The sequence below is a fragment of the Balaenoptera musculus genome, chromosome 1 (assembly GCF_009873245.2).
Source record: "Balaenoptera musculus isolate JJ_BM4_2016_0621 chromosome 1, mBalMus1.pri.v3, whole genome shotgun sequence".
Classification (NCBI taxonomy): Eukaryota; Metazoa; Chordata; class Mammalia; order Artiodactyla; family Balaenopteridae; genus Balaenoptera; species Balaenoptera musculus.
The window spans coordinates 158012073-158034672 of NC_045785.1; the positions used below are offsets into that span (position 1 = coordinate 158012073).

The following is a 22600-nucleotide window of genomic DNA, read 5'->3' on the forward strand; positions in this document are numbered from 1 at the left end:
ATACCAATTATATATGCTCTAGACAAACTGTAATAAAAAATTCTTTAGAAGCATTAGAGAGCAAAAATTGCAAAAGACATGATCCTTGAAACAAGGAAAGATTTCTAAGTAAGACTGTCCTCTGAGGTCACTTCGTAGTTTTTGGCAGGGTATGAGGGAATCGGGCTTTAACAGAAAATGACAGATCTACTGGACTTAAGAGACAGACAGTGAAGTATGTGACTGTGAAACAGCTGTAAATTTAGGTGAAAAATCTTGGAAAGGACAGCATCATGCAGGAGGAGCAACAAAAGTATAGAAAACTTTTTCCTCAAATTCTTGGCTAACTCTTGAACTGTTCATGTGTAAGGAAAGGAAGTAGAGATTTCAATAGTTACCTGATGCTGGGAGACAAATCTGGACAAAGTCACACCAAATTAGAGGGTATTGGAAAACACCTTAGGCTTTCTTCTGAAACCAAAACTGTTAGCTAAGGACAAAATGCTATGTCCCGAGGTTAAAGGCAAAACTAAACAACTGTAAAGCCTTCCAAGTCCTAAAACTACTCTTCATCAGGGTCAGGGAGATCCACCAGTTGTTTATCTTCAGAAGAAGAAGAAGAAAGAGAAGGAGAAGGAGAAGAAGGAGAAGGAGAGAAGGAAGAGGAAAAAGAGGAAGAGGAGGAAGAAGAAGAAAAAGAAGAACAACAATAACAACAACAACAAAACTCTTTAGAGGAAAATAACAAAACCCAGAGTGTCAACAATGTATAATTTTAAATGTTCAGTACAGTATTAAAAATTACTAAACATCCAAAGAAGCAGGAAAATGACCCCAAATCAATAAAATGGAGTTAGTAGTAGCAGACTACAGATGACCCAGACTCTGACTGGCATTAGCAGACAAGGACTTTAATTCAGCAAGTATAAATTTGTTAAAATATTCTCAGGAAAATTGTAGACAATGGGTGAACAGAGAGGGAATCTCAGTAAAGAAATGCTAACTATTTTTTTAAAAGAGCCAATTTGGGGACTTCCCTGGTGGCACAGTGGTTAAGAACCAGCCTGCCAATGCAGGGGACATGGGTTCAAGCCCTGGTCCGGGAAGATCCCACATGCCGCAGAGCAACTAAGCTTGTGCGCCACAACAACTGAGCCTGCACTCTAGAGCCCGTGAGCCACAACTACTGAAGCCCACATGCTTAGAGCCTGTGCTCCACAAGAAGAGAAGCCACCACAATGAGAAGACCATGCACCGCAATGAAGAGTAGCCCCCGCTCGCCACAACTAGAGAAAACCTGCGTGCAACAATGAAAACCCAATGCAGCCAAAAATAAATAAATTTTCAAAAGAGTCAGTTTGGAATGCTAGAATAAAAGCAAATACAGCATCTGAAATTTAAAAATAAAAATTAATAGCATGGACTTAATAGGAAGTTAGACAAAGCAGATAAAAAGATTAGTGAAAATAAAGATAGTTCAATGGAAATTATCCAAATTACACCACAGGAAAGAAATTTTTTAAATTATGTGCTTCAATGACCTATGGAACAATATCAAGCAATCTAACAAATAGAATTGGAGAATTTTTTTGAAGAAATATTGACTGAAATATATCCAAAGTTGGTGATAAATATTAGCGCATGGATCCCAGAAGCTCAATAAACACCACATCTAGGCACAACATAGACAAATGCTGAAAACTAAAGAGAAAGAGAAATGCTTAAGAACAGCTAGACAGGGGAAAAAAATGATACATTACATGCAGGGGAACAAAGATAAGAATTACAGCAAACTTTTCACCAGAAATAGTAGAGGTCAGTAATTAAACTCAAAAGCTTCTACATGGCAAAGGAAACCATAAACAAAGTGAAAAGACAACCTACAGAATGGGAGAAAATATTTGTAAATGATGTGACCGACAAGGGATTAGTCTCCAAAATTTACAAAGAGCTCATGTGGCTCAATATCAAAAAAAAAAAATGACCCAATTAAAAAATAGGCAGAAGACCTAAATAGATACTTCTCCAAAGAAGACATACAGGTGGGCAAGAGATACATGAAAAGATGCTCAACATCACTAATCATTAGAGAAATGCAAACCAAAACTACAATGAGATATCACCTCACACCAGTCAGAATGGCCATCATCAAAAAATCTACAAACAATAAACAGTGGAGAGGGTGTGGAGAAAAGGGAACCCTCCTACACTGTTGATGGGAATGTAAATTGGTACAGCCACTGTGGAGAACAGTATGGACGTTCCTTAAAAAACTAAAAATCCAGCTACCATATGATCCAGCAGTCCCACTCCTGGGCATATATCTGGAGAAAACCATAATTAGAAAAGATACATGTACCCCAATGTTCATTGCAGCAGTATTTACAATACCAGGAAATGGAAGCAACCTAAATGTCCATCAATGGAGGAATGGATAAAGAAGATGTGGTACATATATACAATGGAATATTACTCAGCCATAAAAAAGAATGAAATGTCATTTGCAGCAACATGGATGAACCTGGAGATTATCATACTAAGTGAAGTAAGTCAGACAGAGAAAGAAAAATATCATATGACATCACTTATATGTGGAATCTAAAAAAAAAATTATACAAATGAACTTATTTACAAAACAGAAACAGACTTACAGACTTAGAGAATGAACTTATGGTTACTGGGGGGAGGGGTGGAGGAGGGGGAGGAATAGATTGGGAGTTTGGGATTGACGTGTACACACTGCTATACTTAAAATAGATAACCAACAAGGGCCTACTGTATACCACAGGGAACACTGCTCAATATTCTGTTATAACATAAATGGGAAAAGAATATGAAAAAGAATAGATACATGTATATGTATAACTGAATCACTTTGCTGTACACCTGAAACTAACATTATTAATCAACTATACTCCAATATAAAATAAAAATTTATTATTAATCAGCTATACTCCATTAATCAACTATACTCCATTATTAATTATTAGTAATCAACTATACTCCAATATAAAATAAAAATTTATTAAAAATCTTTAAAGAAAAAAGAAACAGTAGAGGTCAGGTAACAATAGAATGGCATTTTTAAGTGCTGAAGGATAAAAGAACTAGCAAATTAACTATTAAGTTAACCATAGTATTATCCTATGATCTAGCAATTTCACTTCTGGCTATATATCCAAAAGAAGTGAAAGGAGGGACTAGAACAGATATTTGTACATCATATTCTTAAGCAGCATTATTCATAATAGTCAAAAGGTGGAAGCAACCCAAGTGTCCATTGACAGATAAACAGATAAACAAAATGTGATACATATCTACAATGGAGTATTATTCAGCCTTAAAGAGGAAGGCAATTCTTACACATGCCTCAACATGCATGAACCTTAAAGACATTGTACTAAAAGAAACATGCCAGTCACCAAAGGACAAATACTGTATGATTCCACTTTCATGAGGTACCAAGAGTAGTTAATTCATAGAAAGTAGAATGGTGCTTTCCAGGGGCTGTAGGATAAGGGGAATGGCAAGTTATCATTTAATGGGTAAGAAGTTTCCCTTGCAGAACATTTGATCCTGTCTAAAATGTCCATAAGACATTTGATCCAAAATATATTTGGTCCATGCCAAAAAGTTCTTGAAATGTGGTTCTGTCTGAAACATTCATGAAAATATTTGGTCTATGCCAAATAGTTTTGACAGGACCAAATATCAAGGACTTTTTGCTGTGGACAAAATGTCTCCATAGATGTTTTGGACAGGACCAAATGTGACCAAATATAAAGAACATTTTGGCATAGATCAAATGTGTTATGGACATTTTGGACAGGACCAAATGGTCCTGCAAATATCAAAGAAGGACATTTTGGGATGGACCAAATATACTATGGACATTTTGGACAGGATTAAATGTCTGCTAACTGGAATTTCAGTTTTGCAAGATGAAAAGAGTTATGGAGACAGATGGTCGTGATCATATAACGAAGTTTTATGCTTAATGCCACTGAACTGTATATTTTTAAATGGTTAAAATGCTAATTCTTACATTGTGCATATTTTTCATGATAAAAAAATCTGGGGAGAGGAGATCAAGATGGTGGAGTAAAAGGACATGGACTCTCCCTCTGCCCCCACCCCATGAACACATTGAAAATACAGCTACATGTGGAAAATTCTCACTGAAAACTAACTGGAGACTGGCAGAAAGACTCCTTTACAACCAAGGCTGTCAGAAAGATCCACACAGAATTGGGTAGGAAGGGAAGAAAAGTGATCAGGTCAGGACCTGTGAACCTGGGAGGGGATTCAGAGGAGAAAGGAGGTTACATGGATGAAGATCCTCCCGAAGGAGTGAGCAGTTCAAACCACCTATTGGGTGCCTGAGCCCTGGGGTCCAACACTGTGAAGACGAGCCCCCTTGGCTGGTTGGAAGGCCAGTGGGACTAACAGAAGGACTGTAGGAAGCCGGAACTCCACTCATGAGGAGCACACACTTGCTTGCTCCTGAAGCAGGGTGGAGAGGGTGGATTGAGACTGCACAGGTGGCTGGCTGGTTTCCCACGACACCACAGTGCACATCCTAGCCTGAGCCAAATGACCACTTGAGTCCTGCTTGTTTCATGACACAGTTCCACACCTTGGCCAGGATGGCAGAGGCCAAAGGGAGGCTCATCTGTGAGGGACAAAGGAGGTTCAGACCCAAAGCAGTGTCTGAGTGGAGTGGGGGAAGCCATTACTGGCACTTTCACAGGCAGCACATTGGAAGCAGTCCAGGTGTCTGACCCCAGCCAGACCACCACAGCCTGTACCCTGACACATGCCGAGCATCCATGCCAGCCCCTCTTATTCCAGCACTGCTTCCCTCTGGGATGAGGGTTCCAGTGCTGGGAGGCGGGAGAGCGCACACTTAAAGGGAACAGAGCCAGCTCAGACCCAAACTTCAGGGCTTCTGCTTCAGCAACTTGGGACTCGCCCCCTCCCTTTATAGGGTGGTGATGGTCACAGAGCAGAGGAGAAGCCCTGGCTGACACCTGGCTCTGGCCCTACCATCTCCAGTCCCACATCCTACCAAGGTGATGGTTGCCAGTACACCCTGTGAAAAGATGGGACTTGTGTTCACTTCAGATCCAGCTCTCCCACCAAAGCCACTGGGTACATGCACACTGTATAAGGATGCTCTCATAAAGGGACACCCCTTCAAGACCACAATAGGTAACTGTTTCATCTAATTTCATACACACAGAGAGTTGAGCAAAATGAGAATACAGAGGAATTTGTTTCAATTGAAAGAGCAACAGAAAACCCCTGAAAAAACAACCAGTGAAAAAGAATTAAACAATTTACCAGTTAAAAAGTCAAAGCATTAGTAATAAGAATGCTAACTGAATTAGGAAAAAGAATAGATGAACACAGTGAGAGTTTTAACAAGGAACTAGAACATGAAAAAGAACCAGTCAGAACTGAAGAATATGATAACTGAAATGAAAAACACACTAGAAGGAATGAACAGCAGACTAGGTGATATAGAAGAATGCATAAGTGATCTGGAGGATAGAATAATAGAAATCACCCAATCAGAAGAGCAAAAAAAAAAAAAATTAGAACAGTTTTAAGGGATCTTTGAGACAGCATCAAGCATATCAACATGCACATGATAAGGGTGCCAGAAGGAGAAGAGAGAGAGAAGAGGGTTGAAAAAGTATTTGATGAAATATGGCTGAAAAATTCCCAAACCTGAAGAAGGAAACAGATATCCAGAGGGTCCCAAACAAAATAAACTCAAACAGACCCAGACCGAGACATATCATAATTAAAATAGCAAAGTTTAAAGATAAAGAGAATTCTAAAGGTAGCAAGAGAAAAACAAAGAGTCATATACAAGGGAACACCCATAAGGCTATCAGCTGATATTTCTGCAGAAACTTTGCAGGCAAGAAGGGAGTGGCATGATCTATACAAAGTGCTAAAAGGGAAAAATCTTCAATCTAGGATACTTTGCCCATCATGATTATCATTTAGAATTGAAGGAGAGATAAAGAACTTCTCAGACCAGCAAAAACTTAAAAAGTTCATTAATACTAAATCTACCCTAAAAGAAATGTTAAAGAGTCTGCTTTAAGTGGAAAAGAATAGGCTATAACAAGAAGAAAGAATCTATAGGAAAGGAAATAAAGGAAGAATATATAGTAAAGGCAAATATATAGTAAAGGCTGAGGATCAACCACTGAAATAAGCTTGTATGAAGATTAAAAAACAAAAAATGTAAAATCAACTATAACTACAATAATCAGTAAAGGGATAAACATGAAGACACAAAATATGACATCAAAACCAAAAATGTGGTGGAGGGGAGTAAAAACTGTAGATCTTTTAGATTGTGCTTGAACTTAAAGGACTACCTGTTTAAAACAGATGTAGTTATAGGTCAATATGTTGGAACCTCGTGGCAACCACACATCAGAAACATATACTAGATACACAGAAACTAGAGAAAAAGGAAGAAAACATACCACTAAAGACAATCATCAAATCACAAGGGAAGAAACTAAAAGAACAAAGAAGAACTACAAAAACAACCAGAAAACAAGTAACAAAACCAAATTAATACATACCTATCAGTAACTACTTTAAATGTCAATGGACTAAATGCACTAATCAAAAGACATAGGTCAGTGATTGGATTAAAAAACAAGACCCATCTATATGCTGCTTACAAGACATGCACTTCAGAACTAAAGACAAACAAACTGAAAGTGAGGGGATGGTAAAAGATACTTCATGCAAATGGAAACAACAAGAAAGCAGGGATAGCAATACTCATATCAGACAAAATAGACTTTAAAACAAGGTCTATAATAAAAGATAAAGAAAGGCATTATATAATGATAAAGGAGTCAATACAAGAAGAGAATGTTACACTCATTAACATACATACACCTAATATAGGAGCACCTAGATATATCAGGCAAATATTAACAGACATAAAGGGAGAAATTGACAATAATACAATAAGAGTAGGGGACTTTAACACCCCACTTACATCAATGGACAAATCACCAGACAGAAAATCAATAAGGCAACATTGGTCTTAAATGACACAATAGACCAGTTGGACTTAATAGATATCTCCAGGACATTCCATTCAAAACCAGGAGAAAACACATTCTATTCAAGTGCACATGGAATGTTCTCAAGGATAGATCACATGCTAGGCCAAAAAACAAGTCTCAACAAATTTAGAAGGACAGAAATTATATCAAGCATTTTTTCTGACCACAACAGTATGAAACTAGAAATCAATCCCAGGAAGAAAAACGGGAAAAGCACAAACACGTGGAGACTAAACAACACACAACTAAAAAATCCAATGAGTCAATGAAAAAAATCAGAGAGGAAATCAAAAAATACTCGAGACAAATGAAAATGGAAACACAACTTTCCCAAATCTATGGGATGCAGCAAAAGCAGTTCTAAGAGGGAATTTTATAGCAATACAAGCCTACCTCAAGAAATAAGAAAAATCTCAAATAAACAACCTAACCTATCACCTAAAGGAATTAGAAAAAGAGGAACAAACAAAGCCCAAAATAAGCAGAAGCAAAAAAATAATAAAGATCAGAGAGAAAATAAATAAAATAGAGACCAAGAAAAAATCGAAAAGATCAATAAAACCAAGAGCTGGCTTTTGGAAAACATAAACAAAATTAATGAACCTTTAGCCAGGCTCATCTAGAAGAAAAGAGAGTACCCAAATAAAATAAGAAATTAAGGAGAAGAAATAGCAACCAATATCACAGAGATACAAAAAATCGTAAGAGAATACTATGAACAGTTATATGCCAACAAATTGTACATCCTAGAAGAAATGGACAAATTTGTAGAAACATACAACCTTCCATGACTGGATCAGGAAGAAATAGACAATCATTCTGAACCGACTTATCACTAGTAGTGAAATTGAATTTTTAATTAAAAAAACTCCCAGGAAACAAAAGTCTAGGACTGAAGAGAGCTTCACAGGGGAATTCTACCAAACACACAAAGAAGAGCTAATATCTATCCTTTTCAAACTATTCCAAAAAATTGGAACACTCCCAAATTCATTCTTCATGGCCACAATTACCCTGATACCACCCCAGACAAAGACACTACAAAAAAGAGAATTACAGGCCAATATTTCTGATGAATTTAGATGCAAAAATCCTCAAAAAATATTAGCAAAACGAATTCAACAATATATAAAATGATCAAGTGTGATTTATTCCAGGGATGCAAGAATGGTTCAGTATTAACAAATCAATCAATGTGAAACACCACATTAACAAAAGGGAGGATAAAGGTCACATAATAATCTCAATAGGCTCAGAAAAAGCATTTGACAAAATTCAGCACCCATTCATAATAAAAACTCTCATCAAAGTGGGTATAGGGGGAACATATTTCAAAATAATAAAGGCCATTTATGACAAACCCAGAGCTAACATCACACCCAATGAAAGCCTTTCCTCTAAAATCAGGAACAAAGCAAAGATGCCTACTCTCAACACTTCTATTTATCATAGTATTGGAAGTCCTAGGCATAACAATCAGACAAGGAAAAGAAACAAAAAGCATCAAATTGGAAGAAATAAAACTATTACTATTTGTAGATGACATGATACTATATGTAGAAAATCCTAATGTCTCCACCAAAAAAAGCTATTAGAATTAATTAATGAATTCAGTAAAGTTGCAGGGTGCAAGATTAATTTATAGAAATCTGTTGTTTTTCTATATACTAATAATGAACTATCAGAAAGAAAAAGCAAGAAAACAATCAAGTTTAAAATTATATCAAAAAGAATAAAATACCTAGGAATAAACTTAACCAAGGAGGTGAAAGACCTATACTCTGAAACCTATAAAACATTGATGAAGGAAATTGAGGATGATACAAAGACATGGAAAGATATCCTGTGTTCTTGGACTGGAAGAAGTAATATTAAAATGTTCATACTATTCATACTACCCAAAGCAATCTACATATTTAATGCAATCCCTGTCAAAATACCTATGACATTTTTCACAGAACTAGAACCAATCACCCTAAAATTTATATGGAACCACAAAAGACCCTGAATAATAGCCAAAGCAATGTTGAGAAAAATGAAAAAATCTAGAAGGATCACACTCCCTCACTTCAGACTATACTACAGAGCTATAGTAATCAAAACAGCATGGTACTGGCACAACAACAGATATATAGGTCAATGAAACAGAATAGAGAGCCCAGAAATAAACCCACACACTTATGGTCAATTAATCTATGACAAAGGAGGCAAGCAAATGGAGAAAAGACAGTCTCTTCAAGAAGTGGTGCTGAGAAAACTGGACAGCTACATGTAAAAGAATGAAATTCGAACATTTCCTCACACCATATACATAAATAAAATCAAAATGGATTAAAGAGAATAGTAGCAATATTTTTTTGGATATGTCTCCTAAGGAAAAAGAAACAAAAGCAAAAATAAACATATGGGGTCTAATTCAAACTTAAAAGCTTTTGCACAGCAAAGGAAACCACTGACAAAGCAAAAATACAACCTACAGAATGGGAGAAAATATTTGCAAATGATACGACCAATAAGGGGTTAGTATCCAAAATATATAAACAATTCATACAACTCAATATCCAAAAAACAAACCACATTAAAAAATGGGCAGAAGACCTGAATAGACATTTTTCCAAAGAACACATACAGATGGTAAACAGGCACATGAAAATATGCTCAACATTGCTAATTATTAGAGAAATGCAAACCAAAGCCACAATGAAATATCACCTCACACCTGTCAGAATGGCTATCATCAGAAAGTCTACAAATAATAAATGTTGGTGAGGATATGGAGAGAAGGGAACATTTGTACACTGCTGGTGGAATGTAAATTGGTGCATCCACTATGGAAAACAGTAAAGAGTTTCCTCAAAAAACTAAAAATAGACTACCATATGATCCAGCAATTCCACTGGTGGATATATATCCAAAGAAAATGAAAACACTGATTTGAAAAGATACATGCATCCCAATGTTTATAGCAGCATTATTTATAATAGCCAAGATATGGAATCAACCTAAGTGTCCATTAACAAATGATAATGAAGAAGTGGTATACACACACACACACACACACACACACACACACACACACACTGGAATATTACTTAGCCATAAAAAAGAATGAAATTCTGCCATTTGCACCAACATGGATGGACCCAGAAAATATTATTCCTAGTGAAATAAGTCAGAGAGAGAAAGGCAAATACTCTGTTATCACTTATATGTAGAATCTAAAAAATAAAAGAAACAAATGTATATAACAAAACAGAGACACTCACAGATATAGAAAACAAAAACTTGTGTTTTTCAGAGGAGAGGGGAAAAGGGGAGAGGCAAGATAGGGGTATGGGATTAAGAGACACAAACTACTATGTATAAAATAAATAAGCAACAAGGATATATTGTACAGCACAGGGAGTATAGCCATTACTTTGTAATAACTTTAAATGGAGTTATTTAAATAATCTATAAAATTATAGATTAATCTATAAGATTATTTAGATTAATAGTTAAATAATCTCTAAAAATATTGAAATATTACCTCACACCTGTCAGAATGGCTATCATCAAAAAGTCTACAAATGATAAATGTTGGTGGGGATGTGGAGAGAAGGGAAGTTTTGTACACTGTTGGTGGAATGTAAATTGGTGCATCCACTATGGAAAACACTATGGAGGTTCCTCAAAAAACTAAAAGTAGAACTACCATATGATCCAGCAATTATGTTGTACACCTGAAACTAATATAATACAGTAAGTCCCCTGCATACGGACCTCCAATTTGCAAAATTTCAAAGATGCGAATGTGCGTTCGCATGTCCAATCATGTAAGTTAGTTCACATGTCTGGTGTACTTTGTCATGTGTGTGCATCCTCTACAGGTGGTTGTGCTTTTGTGTACTTTACTGTACAGTACTGTGTAGAACACCGTAGTACAGTATCTTTATTTCAAACCCAGGATTCCGGAAGCAAGTGTAAAACCAGTGGTGATGTAGCTGGTACTACTGTACTTTTCAAGGTACTGTACTGTAAGATTAAAAATGTTTTCTTATTTTTTGTGTTTCTTTGCTTTTATGTATTATTTGTGTGAAAAGTATTATAAACCTATTACAGTACAGTACTATATAGCCAATTGTGTTAGTTGGGTACCTAGGCTAACTTTGTTGGACTTACAAACAAATTGGACTTATGAACTCACTCTCAGAATGGAACAGGTTCATATGTAGGGGACTTACTGTATTGTAAATTGACTGTATTTCAATTTTTAAAAATCTGCAGTGGAAGACACCATAAACAAAGTAAAAAAGACAGATGGTTGAAATGTTTATTTATGGTATCTTTTAAGTACAGATTTTTAACAATTGTGGTGAAATATATGTAAGGTAAAATACAGTGAACATTTGGATGAATACCCTGTGTAGTTAGACAATGGAATGCCAAATAGCAGTTAAAATGAATGAACTAGGATGCTTGTAAGGGGGAATCAAATGATCAACCATGAAGTTCAGGTTGGATAGGGAAGGAAGAGAGATGAGGAAGGACCTGCTGATGAGGAAAACAGAGATCAAGAGACTGGAAATTTCTATGGCTTTATCTCAAAACCTAATATCGAGTGAAAAAAAAAATCACCAAAAGATAGTCACAGTATAATATCATGTATGTATATTTTCAAACCCATAAATCAATACTATATATGATTTGCGGATACATTTATATATAAGTAAAGTATAAAACCAGGATGGAAATGATAAGTAATAATTTTCACATTATTCTCTGTGTTCTTCTGCATATATGAAATATTTCCTAATTAAAAAAAATAAGTGCCTAAGCTACAGGCGCAAGGTCCATGAAGAAAACTGGGGAAGTAGGATCAAATGCCCACGTGGCAAAGTTGAAAGGACAATTCATCCTCTGAGACTTGGAGGGAAGGAGTAAAAATAAATGCAGAAAGTGACTGGTTTGGAAATAGGAATGTAGGAGTTGAGAAAGGTCATGTCTGATAGCCTCGATTTACTTACATGAAGTAAGAAGGAGGGCCACCTGTAAACTGAGAGAAAGGAGGGGTTGAGGAGGGTCTTTGAGGAGACTATCAAAGGTCACTTAGGGTAATATGAGAAGGGGCTGGCTAAGGGCCAGTAAAAAGATTACTGGACAGCACCAAAGGCACAACTGAGGTAAGATACCATGAGTGGGTCCAATCCTCACCCACATTGAATGCCTGAAGTAGCACATGCACAGATGAAGAAGTCATAGGTACCATCCAATGTCTAGGTTAGATATTACATGCAAGGGGAGGAACAGTTGAGTGCATCCAGGATGCTAGTGAGAGAGCGGGTCAGATGATCAACCATGAGATTAGGCTGATTGGGGAAGGCAGAGCAGCTAGAAAGGATCTTCTGTGTAGCAGGAAAGCAGACAGGAAACAGAGGACTGGAAGTACCTATGAGGTCAAAGGGCAGGTGAGAGGATGTGAAAGATGGAAGATGCTGGGGTCAGAAGGTAGACTTTTGGAGCAGCACTCCTTTGGACTATTGTGGCAGTACTTTTCCCTAGGGGTAACTTTTTGTATCTCTGCAACAAGGAATCACTTGATAAAGCTTGTTGCCTCCAATTCTTCTAGGATAATCAATTGAATAGTTGAGGTTAACTACAGAGGGACAGTCAGATCAATAAGGCTCAGAGTTCAATTCAACTGAACTATAGCAATACATAGTTGATAACCCGGTGTTCAATTAGGTATTTATCAGAGGCAAATTTGGGTGCTAATTAATTAAGCCTTGAGAAAACAGGCAGACATGTGTAGTCACTAGGAAATTAGTGTGTGGACCAGGTTTCTAAATTATGATAAATGCCTTACCTTTGTAGAGGATGGCTCAGGAACAAGGTTGGGCAGAATTTTACAGATAAAACAATAACAGATTCACTATCAAACATTAATAGGAATAAAGCAAGTCCTGGGAGTATGATCCACCGGGGAATATGTCATCCCAGCTGCCTCTTTGCTTTCTTAATTCCCATGACAACCCATCCTAAACCAGAATTTGGTGCTACAGAAGCAACCCAGAGGAAACAGTGGGACATAATTGCTCTACTGTGATGCAGGAAGTTCAGTAACAGGTCTTAGGGGTGCTTTAGGGCTACTCAAGATTTGTTTTAATCATATATGGTAAGACACACAGACGTGGAAATAACTGTCATGAAGGAAGGTATATATTGTAAATACCAATCCCAAGAAACAGGAGGCACAGCACACCATGTAGGGCCTCAGAAGGAAGCACCAGGGTCTGTCAGGAGACAGAGGAAGTGAGGGGAAAACAGAGGTAAGAGTCTTTATTGTGTTTTCTGTGGGAAGGAATGGATGAGACAGGGTAAGCAGGTTTAGGATTGGCTATTTTGAGTAATTTCAGTGGGCTCTGGGCATAAGTACTGTCTTGTTGTCTAGTACCTGATCTTGGGGTGATTAGGGCAGGTAGATAGTGGCCCAGTGTGACAACCCATAAAGGAGGTGGCTGGGGGTATGGGCTCTGGATTGGTTGGTTTGCATACGAAAGGCATTCCTAGGAGAGCTGTTTACTACCTCTAGGAGTTAACCCTGGGAGGAGCATCCCTCCAAGGTAAGCAAGGCCCTAGATATTAAAGCATCACATTACAGAAAGTAAAAGACAAGGTTAATACAATGGGCTATCTAGAGTGACCACACAGGATTGAAAACATATGTGTCTAATGGATCAACAGAGAGGTCTCTCCTTCCCAATTTCCAAAGTGGAACTGCCATAGCGGAGAAGTTACAAATTGTAAGGAGAAGTTACAAAATGTAGTAACATTCATGAATCTCTCAGGTTTAATTAGTAGTATATCTCACATTAATGAAGTTTAATGAAAATAAGCCATGCTTACACAGGCAAGTATTTTGGTCCCATATTCTCAATGAAATACATAGAACATCAAAGATCATTATAAACCCAGAAAGTATGAGTCATGTAATTTATCCTTATTGCCACTAGATGACACTGTAGCTTATTGCTTTTGTGATTGTCTAACGATGCCTGCTCAGAATTGAGTTAAGATCTTAATAAAACATAGGTCTTTGCAACTAGTTTTTATTAATTCAAGAATCTGATGGCTTTCAGAAGATGCGGTCAAACATGCTGCACCTTCCAAAGCTCCTAGAATTAGAGCTTTGCCCAAATCTCTGAAACTGTATAGAAAATTGTGTGCGTGCCCACACACGTGTGCATTTTCCTGTGGGGAGGGTCCAGAGCTCTCATTAGAATTTAGAGCCCTCTATAACCCCCATCACATGCCAAGAAAGAAGTGAAGCACCACTGCACCAATCCCCACTTAACCACAACTGAGTTCATCTCTATGATTTCTAAAAACTAATGAAAGATAGAAACAAAATAGCTTCTCAGATAACACTTTCTGACACTTAAGAATGTTTTCTTCTCAATTAGTGAGAAAGGAACAAAAACTGTTTTTTATGACCATGGGTGGATGGTAGTGAGTTATAGCCGACCTGCAAAGCTAGACAGAATGACTGCAAAATCAGGCAGAGACCTGGGCAGTGAGTAAGGGGACACTGCGAAGCATCTGCTGTTTTTTATGAATAGACACAGAGATGTGAAGCAAGAAAATACATCAGACACTGAGGCAACCTGCCTGAGACCAAGGTCCTAAGTGAAATTTCCATCCAAGGGGTGCGGTGGACAATTTCATTCAGAAAAATGGGCAATAACTGATGGAGAAGGAAGGCATGTAACCATTTTTAAAACAATCAAGCTCTGGTATTCAAAGGTATGACTTTATCAGTAACTGCCTTTAGCTTTATCCTCAAGGCCCTATTTTCATATGGTAGCAGAAAAAATCATAACAATTTGAAGTAATACATCTCTTTTTATTTTTTTAATTGACTTCAACAATTTTTTTTTTATGAATTTTTTTTTTTTTTTAATTTATGGCTGTGTTGGGTCTTCGTTTCTGTGCGAGGGCTTTCTCTAGTTGCGGCAAGCGGGGGCCACTCTTCATCGCGGTGCGTGGGCCTCGCACTGTCGCGGCCTCTCCTGTTGCGGAGCACCGGCTCCAGACGCGCAGGCTCAGTAGTTGTGGCTTACGGGCCCAGTTGCTCCGCGGCATGTGGGATCTTCCCAGACCAGGGCTCGAACCCGTGTCCCCTGCATTGGCAGGCGGATTCTCAACCACTGCGCCACCAGGGAAGCCCTGAGATTTATTTTGAGAGCTGAAGGAAACCTATACTGTAAGTACTGTTATTATTTTGCAGATAAGAAAGTTGAGGCTTCAAGAGTTTACGTAACTTCCCTAGGGTCACAAAGCTAAGTGATAAAGACAGGATTTAAACCTAAGCACATCTGTCTTGCGAGCTGGAGCTTTTAGCCCTTCTGCACTAAACTATTATTTTTGTGTTCGCTGTCTCTTTCAGATACAATGACAGTGGCTATGTTGAAGATGTTGAAGTAAATTTCATAGTGTGGGAAATACATGGCAGGGATGATTATAGCTTTAACAACACTATGAAGAAGGTATGACATTTTGGATTTAAATAGAATTTAGCATGCAATTAGACAAGTCTTTCCATTTTAAATCTATATATAAATTATCTAAGGAAAACAGAACCTGTCAACTGTAGGTAGGAAAAAAAAATATGACCTCTCTATTGAATTCTATGACTATGAAAATTCATTTATGAAAAAAGAAATCACTGTCCTATAGAACGGACTTAACGGGGTCAGAAAAGATAATGTTTATAGTAGGATGATGCAATTATTGATTCATATTTTATTTTCTCTCCACATTGTATTTAATGTTTGATTATTTATGGGCCTGCATTTCACTCTCAGACATTCATCACATTTGTGCTAAATCAAACGGACACACTCTAGGCTTCATCTCACTTTGACTTCTTTGCAGCATTTGACCCACTGACCGTGGCTTCACTTTCCCCACACTCTCCTGGTTTTCCTTCATCCTCCATGACTGGTCATTCTCAGCCTCCACAGTGAATCCCCTTTATTCTTCCTGCTCACTTTGCAGGCCACAGCAGAAAGGCCTTCCTACTCCAAATCACCACACTTCACTCCCATCCTTTCTATGTGGGGCTTTTTGCCCTTGAGGGCCTCCCATCATGATGGAGCCTCTCTAGAAGTTACCAGCATTGATTCCTGAGATTTGTCAGAGATCTCATACAAAACCAGGGATGACTCCTTCCAAAATAACTTTCTCATCTACCAGAGACCTTAATTCTCCAAGAAGTAGAACCTACGCAGGTGACAACAAAGAGACCTGAATTCCACCTGCTACTCCCCTCCACATTACTGCAATTATGTGACCAAACAAATCCACCCCATCACACATTCCTGCCTCATTCACAACTAAGTCGGACCATGTGACTGATTCTTATCACTGGAGTATGAGCAGAAGTTGCATGTGTCCAGGATGAAGTACTTAAGAACTTCACATGCACCTCCATGCTTCCCATCTTCCTTCACATGTCAATATATTACAGCAATGATTAAAGATGGAGTAGATGTGAACTGGATGAAGGGGATAAGGGACTTCAAGAAGCCACTAGATTTTAAAAGTCTGAGTTTTTAATCTACTTTTTTGAGGAGACTCATCCATAGGAGCCATTTAACCAGGGACACCTGCATTGGATTATGTGTGATCAAGAATTAAAATTCAATGTGTAAAACCCCTGAGGGTTGGAGTTATTATTGCAGCGAAGCCAACCAATATAGCTCCTCCTATTAAAATTACATTTAAATGCAAACATTTCAGTCTCTGAACTCTTTAGCTCTCTCTTTCCCATTACTCCTCTGCCTATTTTTCTCACACAATCTAGATATGTCTAGATATCTAGAGAAACCCTCTGCTTCTCCCATTTTCCTTCTCTTCATTTCCTATCTAACTTGAGCTCCACAGTTCAGTCCTTCAGCTATTGTCTTCCCAATGCCTATATGTCACTTTCCCCGGTATTGTTCTTGTTTAGTGTTATGCAACTTTAAACCTTAATCTTTCTGCCTTATCCATGCCTATATCTGAGCTACTAATCACTTCTAGAAAAAAAAGTAAAATTGCAATAACTGGAAGTATGAACTCAACTATTGGGAGTGATGACTGAAAAGAGAATTAGCCAGCTAGAAGAGAGATCAGAGGGAAATATCCAGAATTACACATAGAGAGATAAACTGATTTAAAATATAGAAAAAGAACATAAAGGAGATCCAAAGATCTGGAGATCTAAAGAACTCCAGAGTCCTAAAAAAAGAGAAGAGAGAGTATTGGTCAGAAGCAACATTTTCCAAAACTGGTGAAAGACATCAAGGCACAGAAAAAGTAATCTGCATCCAAAAACGTCCCAGTAAAATTTCCAAAATCAAAAACAAAGAGAAAAATCTTTAAAGTATTCAGAGCAAAAAAGATAAGTTACCTTCAAAAAAGTAACTATAAGGTTTAAAGCTTATTTCTCAATAGAAATAATAAAAGCCAGAAGTCTTTGAAGAAAAATATTTTTAAGTTACTGAAAGAAAATAATTTCCAAACCTAAAATTCTGAATACAATAGAAATAGCATTTAAAAAATTGAAAGTGAACGACAGATAATGTCTTACAAGATACATGAAATTAAAAGAGGGAAAAATTTTAAGTAAAAAAGAAATGAAGGATGAAATAAAAATGATTGGCGAGAAAGTGACAAATATTGAGGATAGGCAAAGAATAAATGGAATTCCTGAAAAAAGAGAACCAAGGCAAAGGAACAAAATAAATACTAATAACTCAACAAAACACAACCACCCCCCAAAAAAAAATTTCAAACTTCTTATTGAAAGAACATACCATATACTTCAGGATATCAAATCAGAATAGCCAACCCATGTGGGCATATAGGCAAAAAAGCAAGAAATTTATAAGGAAAATTAAATTATCATCAGACATTTTATAGCAGTGTTGTACACCAGGAGAAAGTGGAGTCAAATATTTAAGATACTAAAGGAAAATAAATACAAGGATTTTATATCCAGCAAAACTGATTACACTGTAAATGGCACAAACTGCTATCAGTATGTAGAAAGCTCTGATAATATTGTTTCCAAGAGCCCTTCCTGAATAATTTACTAAGTAAGAAGCTTCAGAAAACCAAAAATATTAAAGAGATATCAACATAAGGACTAGGAGGAAGCATTATAATATAGTATATAGTTACTTACAGGACTAAAACAAAATGAGGGTTAAATGGGTTAGAATGTAATATATAATGGGTGTATTCTCAGACAATGTAGATCTAGTACAATTATAAAATATGATAGGAGAATGTGAAGAGCATATACAAGGGGAAAATATAAGTGCTTTCAGTAATCATGACACTGGTGATAATATTTGTATTGTTTTTCTAAAGTTTTGAGGTGTATAATGTGAGATAAAACAAATATGTAATAATGACATTTTCTAATACTACCATTCCTCACCAAGTGTTCTGTTGTAAAAGCAAGAAGATACATATGTTAAGATAGAAGAAGTTAGACAAAAATCTTGAATTCTAGTAAGACTCAATATGAACTCATGAGGTATTGGATATTGCTCTGGATATAAATTTATTAATCAAATAGAGAGATAGATAAAATTTTCCTATTCTGACCATTAAAATCCTTAGAAACATAACTAATCAGTAACTGAAAGTATCCTTAGTAGCCAGATTGCTGTTTTGAAATACCGTTTCCCACTAAACGTACTGGGCATTCTTAGATAAATTGCTGATTCCATGCCTGAAGGAAGAAATGTACAAGATGAGCCTAGAATAGTTTGGCATACCCAATAGCAAGGAAGTATCAAGGACTGCTAGAGTCATTTAAAAGTAATCAGAAATCGGGCTTCCCTGGTGGCGCAGTGGTTAAGAATCTGCCTGCCAATGCAAGGGACACAGGTTCGAGCCCTGGTCCGGGAAGATCCCACATGCCACGGAGAAACTAAGCCTGTGTGCCACAACTACTGAGCCTGCATTCTAGAGCCTGTGAGCCACAGCTACTGAGCCTGCATGCCTAGAGCCCATGCTCCACAACAAGAGAAGCCAGCACACCGCAACGAAGAGTAGCCCCCACTCGTCACAACTAGAGAAAGCCTGCACGTAGCAACGAAGTCCCAACACAGCCAAAAATAAACTAAATTAATTAAAAATAAATAAAAGTAATCAGAAATCAACATCAAGAGGTTTCTACTGGCCAAAGATGGGACAGTTTGAGCTTCGTGGAGAATAATTATTGCAATGGGGTAAAACTCATTAAATATATTAAATCAATGAATTCATGATGATTTTTTTTAAAATCACCTTTATAGAATGAGAGGAAACCAATTCCTTATTTTGAAAACTGGTAAATAAAGAGAAACAAATATTGATCCTATTTTCTTCAAATGAACTCTACCAATGGACAACCAAACAGTAGATGAGGGGAAGCATCTCTTTATAAAATTATTCCAGTTGACAAATGAAAAAATAGAATTGAAATATCACCATTTTATAATCCAAATAATAGAGGTTATTATAAACAAATTTATATCAACAAATTTGGCAATGGACAAGTGGATAAAATGGACAAATGCCTTGAAATATACACCAAAATTTCTTGTATTCCCCCCCTCCAAAAAACAGAAAACTCTAATCTCAGATGGCTTTCCTGATGAAGTCTACCAAATATTTAAGAAAAATTTTACTTCAGCTTTATAAAAACTCTTCCAGAGTATAAGGGTGGGAGGAAACACTTTCAATTCATTTTGTGAATCCAGGAGGACCTGATGAGGACCTTAAGAGAAGAGAATGATGAGCCAATCTGACTCATAACCATAGATACAAAACACCTGAACAAAATTCTAGCAAATCAAATACAGCAACTTATTAAAAAATAATCCAGGTCTTCCCTGGTGGCCCAGTGGTTAAGAATCCGCCTGCCAATGCAGGGTCACGGGTTCGAGCCCTGGCCCGGGAAGATCCCACATGTCGCAGAGCAGCTAAGCCTATGCGCCACGACTACTGAGCCTGCGCTCTAGAGCCCACAAGCCACAACTACTGAAGCCTGCGTGCCTAGAGCCCGTGCTCTGAAACAAGAGAAGCCACGATAATAAGTCTGTGCACTGCAAGGAAGAGTAACCCCAACTCGCCACAACTAGAGAAAGCCCGCGCACAGCAACGAAGACCCAACACAGCCAAAAATAAAAACAAATAAGTGTAATAATAATAATAATCCATCCAGGCCAAGTTTTCTTTATTTCATAAATTAAGGGTTGGGGATATCATTTGAAAATCAAAGTAATCCACTATATTAACAGTATAAAGAAGAAAAGGCATAAGATTATTACAACAGTTGATGAAAAGTCATCTGATTAAAAATTTATCACCCATACATAACATTATTTTTAAAATAAATCTTAGAAAATTATAAATAAATGGTAACTTCCTTAACCTAATAAAATGTCGTTACAAAAAACCTGTATAAAACATCATACTTAATGGTGAAATTGTGAAAGCCTTCCCTCTGAAATCAGGAATGAAACAAGGAGGCATGTTCTAACCATTTCTATACAACATTGTTCCTGATGTCTGTAATAAGGTAAACAATAAACAATACAAATAAATTAAAAGTATAAGGATTGGAAAGGAAGAAATAAAACTCATATTCACAGATAACATGACTGTTCATCTGAAACAAAGTTAATAAGTGAGTTTAAGAAGTTCTCTCTGTACAAGGTCAATATACAAAAGTCCATTGTTTTTCTGCATGTCAGCAAACGTTTAAATAATTTAAAAATTAGATATATAATTTTCAACAGCACTAAACTATATTAAATACTTACAAATAAATTGATATACAAAACATATATATATAAAATCTTTCTATATATATAAAACCTTTTGACAGAGTGGTTGTTTGCACGAAGCTCAGACATGGAAGTCAATGACTGAGCTTAACAAGCGCCTCCCATTAGAAGAAGCCTGGGGACCTGAGGTAAGAAAAATATTACCTTGCAAATTGTTTATTTATAATAACTAACTTGGCATTTTAGTATTAAGTAGTTAATGGAAACACTTTGGGTTTAAATTTGATTTTGTAAATCAAATCCAATTTTTCTATTGGATTATATTATGATTTCTAAAATGCTTCATCTTAATTCTATTTGATCTTCTGTTGCCCCTGCATTACTAACAATTTTGTTTTAATTTTCTCTTCTGAAAATCTGTTTGCAGATTATTAAATATCTGACAAACATGTTAAAGCATTGAGGCTGAGTCTTTCTAAAGAATGCCTGAAGTTTCAATCTTGTGTAACTAAAAGATCATTTCTGAATGCCAGTTATCAAGCCTATACTGTTTTCAAGTAAATTTTCTTAAATTGAAATTAATTTATGTTATTTGGCAAATCAAATCATATCTCATGAATAAAATGTGACATATAAGGTACTTCAGCCTGTAAAATGTAAACCCTACAATAAGAATGTTATTTCGCTTCTAAGTCAGAACCTATACATGTCAAGATAGAGATATATACAAACGATATGTATCTCCCTCTGTATTCCCAACTCCAAACCATCCATTTTCCAACCACCACTCCCTATCTTCCTAGTAACATAATTCTAGGAGCTTTACTCCAACAATCCTTTGAACAATTCTTCCAGCTCAACATAACCTTCAATTCATTGATCCTACCACCCTCACCCCACCCCTCGGTTCTCTTTTCCCTCTTTATCCAGCTTAAATTCCACTGTCAATAGTCATATCACTCTATTAATATGACCCTCAATTCTTTTGCCTCCCCCCCCACTTCTTTATGTTGTATAGCTAAATCACAACCTTAGTTAAGTTCAACTGTCCACCTTAGCACCTGACTGTGGCCAGAGAAAAACATACCCATGCTGACTTGTTTCACTTTCATCTCATGATTAAAATGGTCCCATAATACTGCCCAACAAATATTTCTTTACCTCATTCTCTCCTCCCCTCTCATAAATAGTTATTGCATGCTTTCTCCTCTTCCCCATCCTCGTTCTTATCTAATGAACTTGCTTTCTACTTTATCAAGAAAATTAAGGTAGTTATTAAATATGGGCAAGACCCTTCTATCTAATTTTATTTAAAGAAGCACACATTTTAAAATGTGCAACATGTTGCCATATTGTTTTTAATATTTTGACAACTAAAATTCCTTATAACTAGTTTCCCTTGTAATGCAACCTATTTTATGTTATTATTTTTAAAAACATTATTCTGAGAGGGGCCTATAGTAGTCCATAGGCTTCACCAGATTGCCAAAGGGGCCCATATAAAAATAAAATACAACTTTATATATATTTTTAAATCTATTTGTATATATTTATACACACTCACTATGAGGTTATGAACCCCTGATATAGGTATAAAAAGAAAAGGACTAAATCTTGGGTCATTTCAGTATTTAGAGATGGGGGAAATGAGGAGAGGCAAAGGAGGTGAAAAAGGAATAATCCAAGAAGCAAGAGAAGATCCAG

At 36.7% G+C, this 22600-nt stretch overlaps 1 protein-coding gene across 1 annotated transcript in view; it reads left to right on the forward strand.

Moving 5' to 3' along the window:
- CATSPERE (catsper channel auxiliary subunit epsilon) overlaps positions 1-22600 on the forward strand; it is a 219041-nt gene that overhangs the window by 165743 nt on the left and 30698 nt on the right. The window contains exons 11-12 of the mRNA XM_036869246.1: positions 15514-15613; positions 20998-21084. Of these exons, the coding sequence (XP_036725141.1) occupies positions 15514-15613; positions 20998-21084 (187 nt within the window). The remainder of the gene's footprint in view (positions 1-15513; positions 15614-20997; positions 21085-22600) is intronic.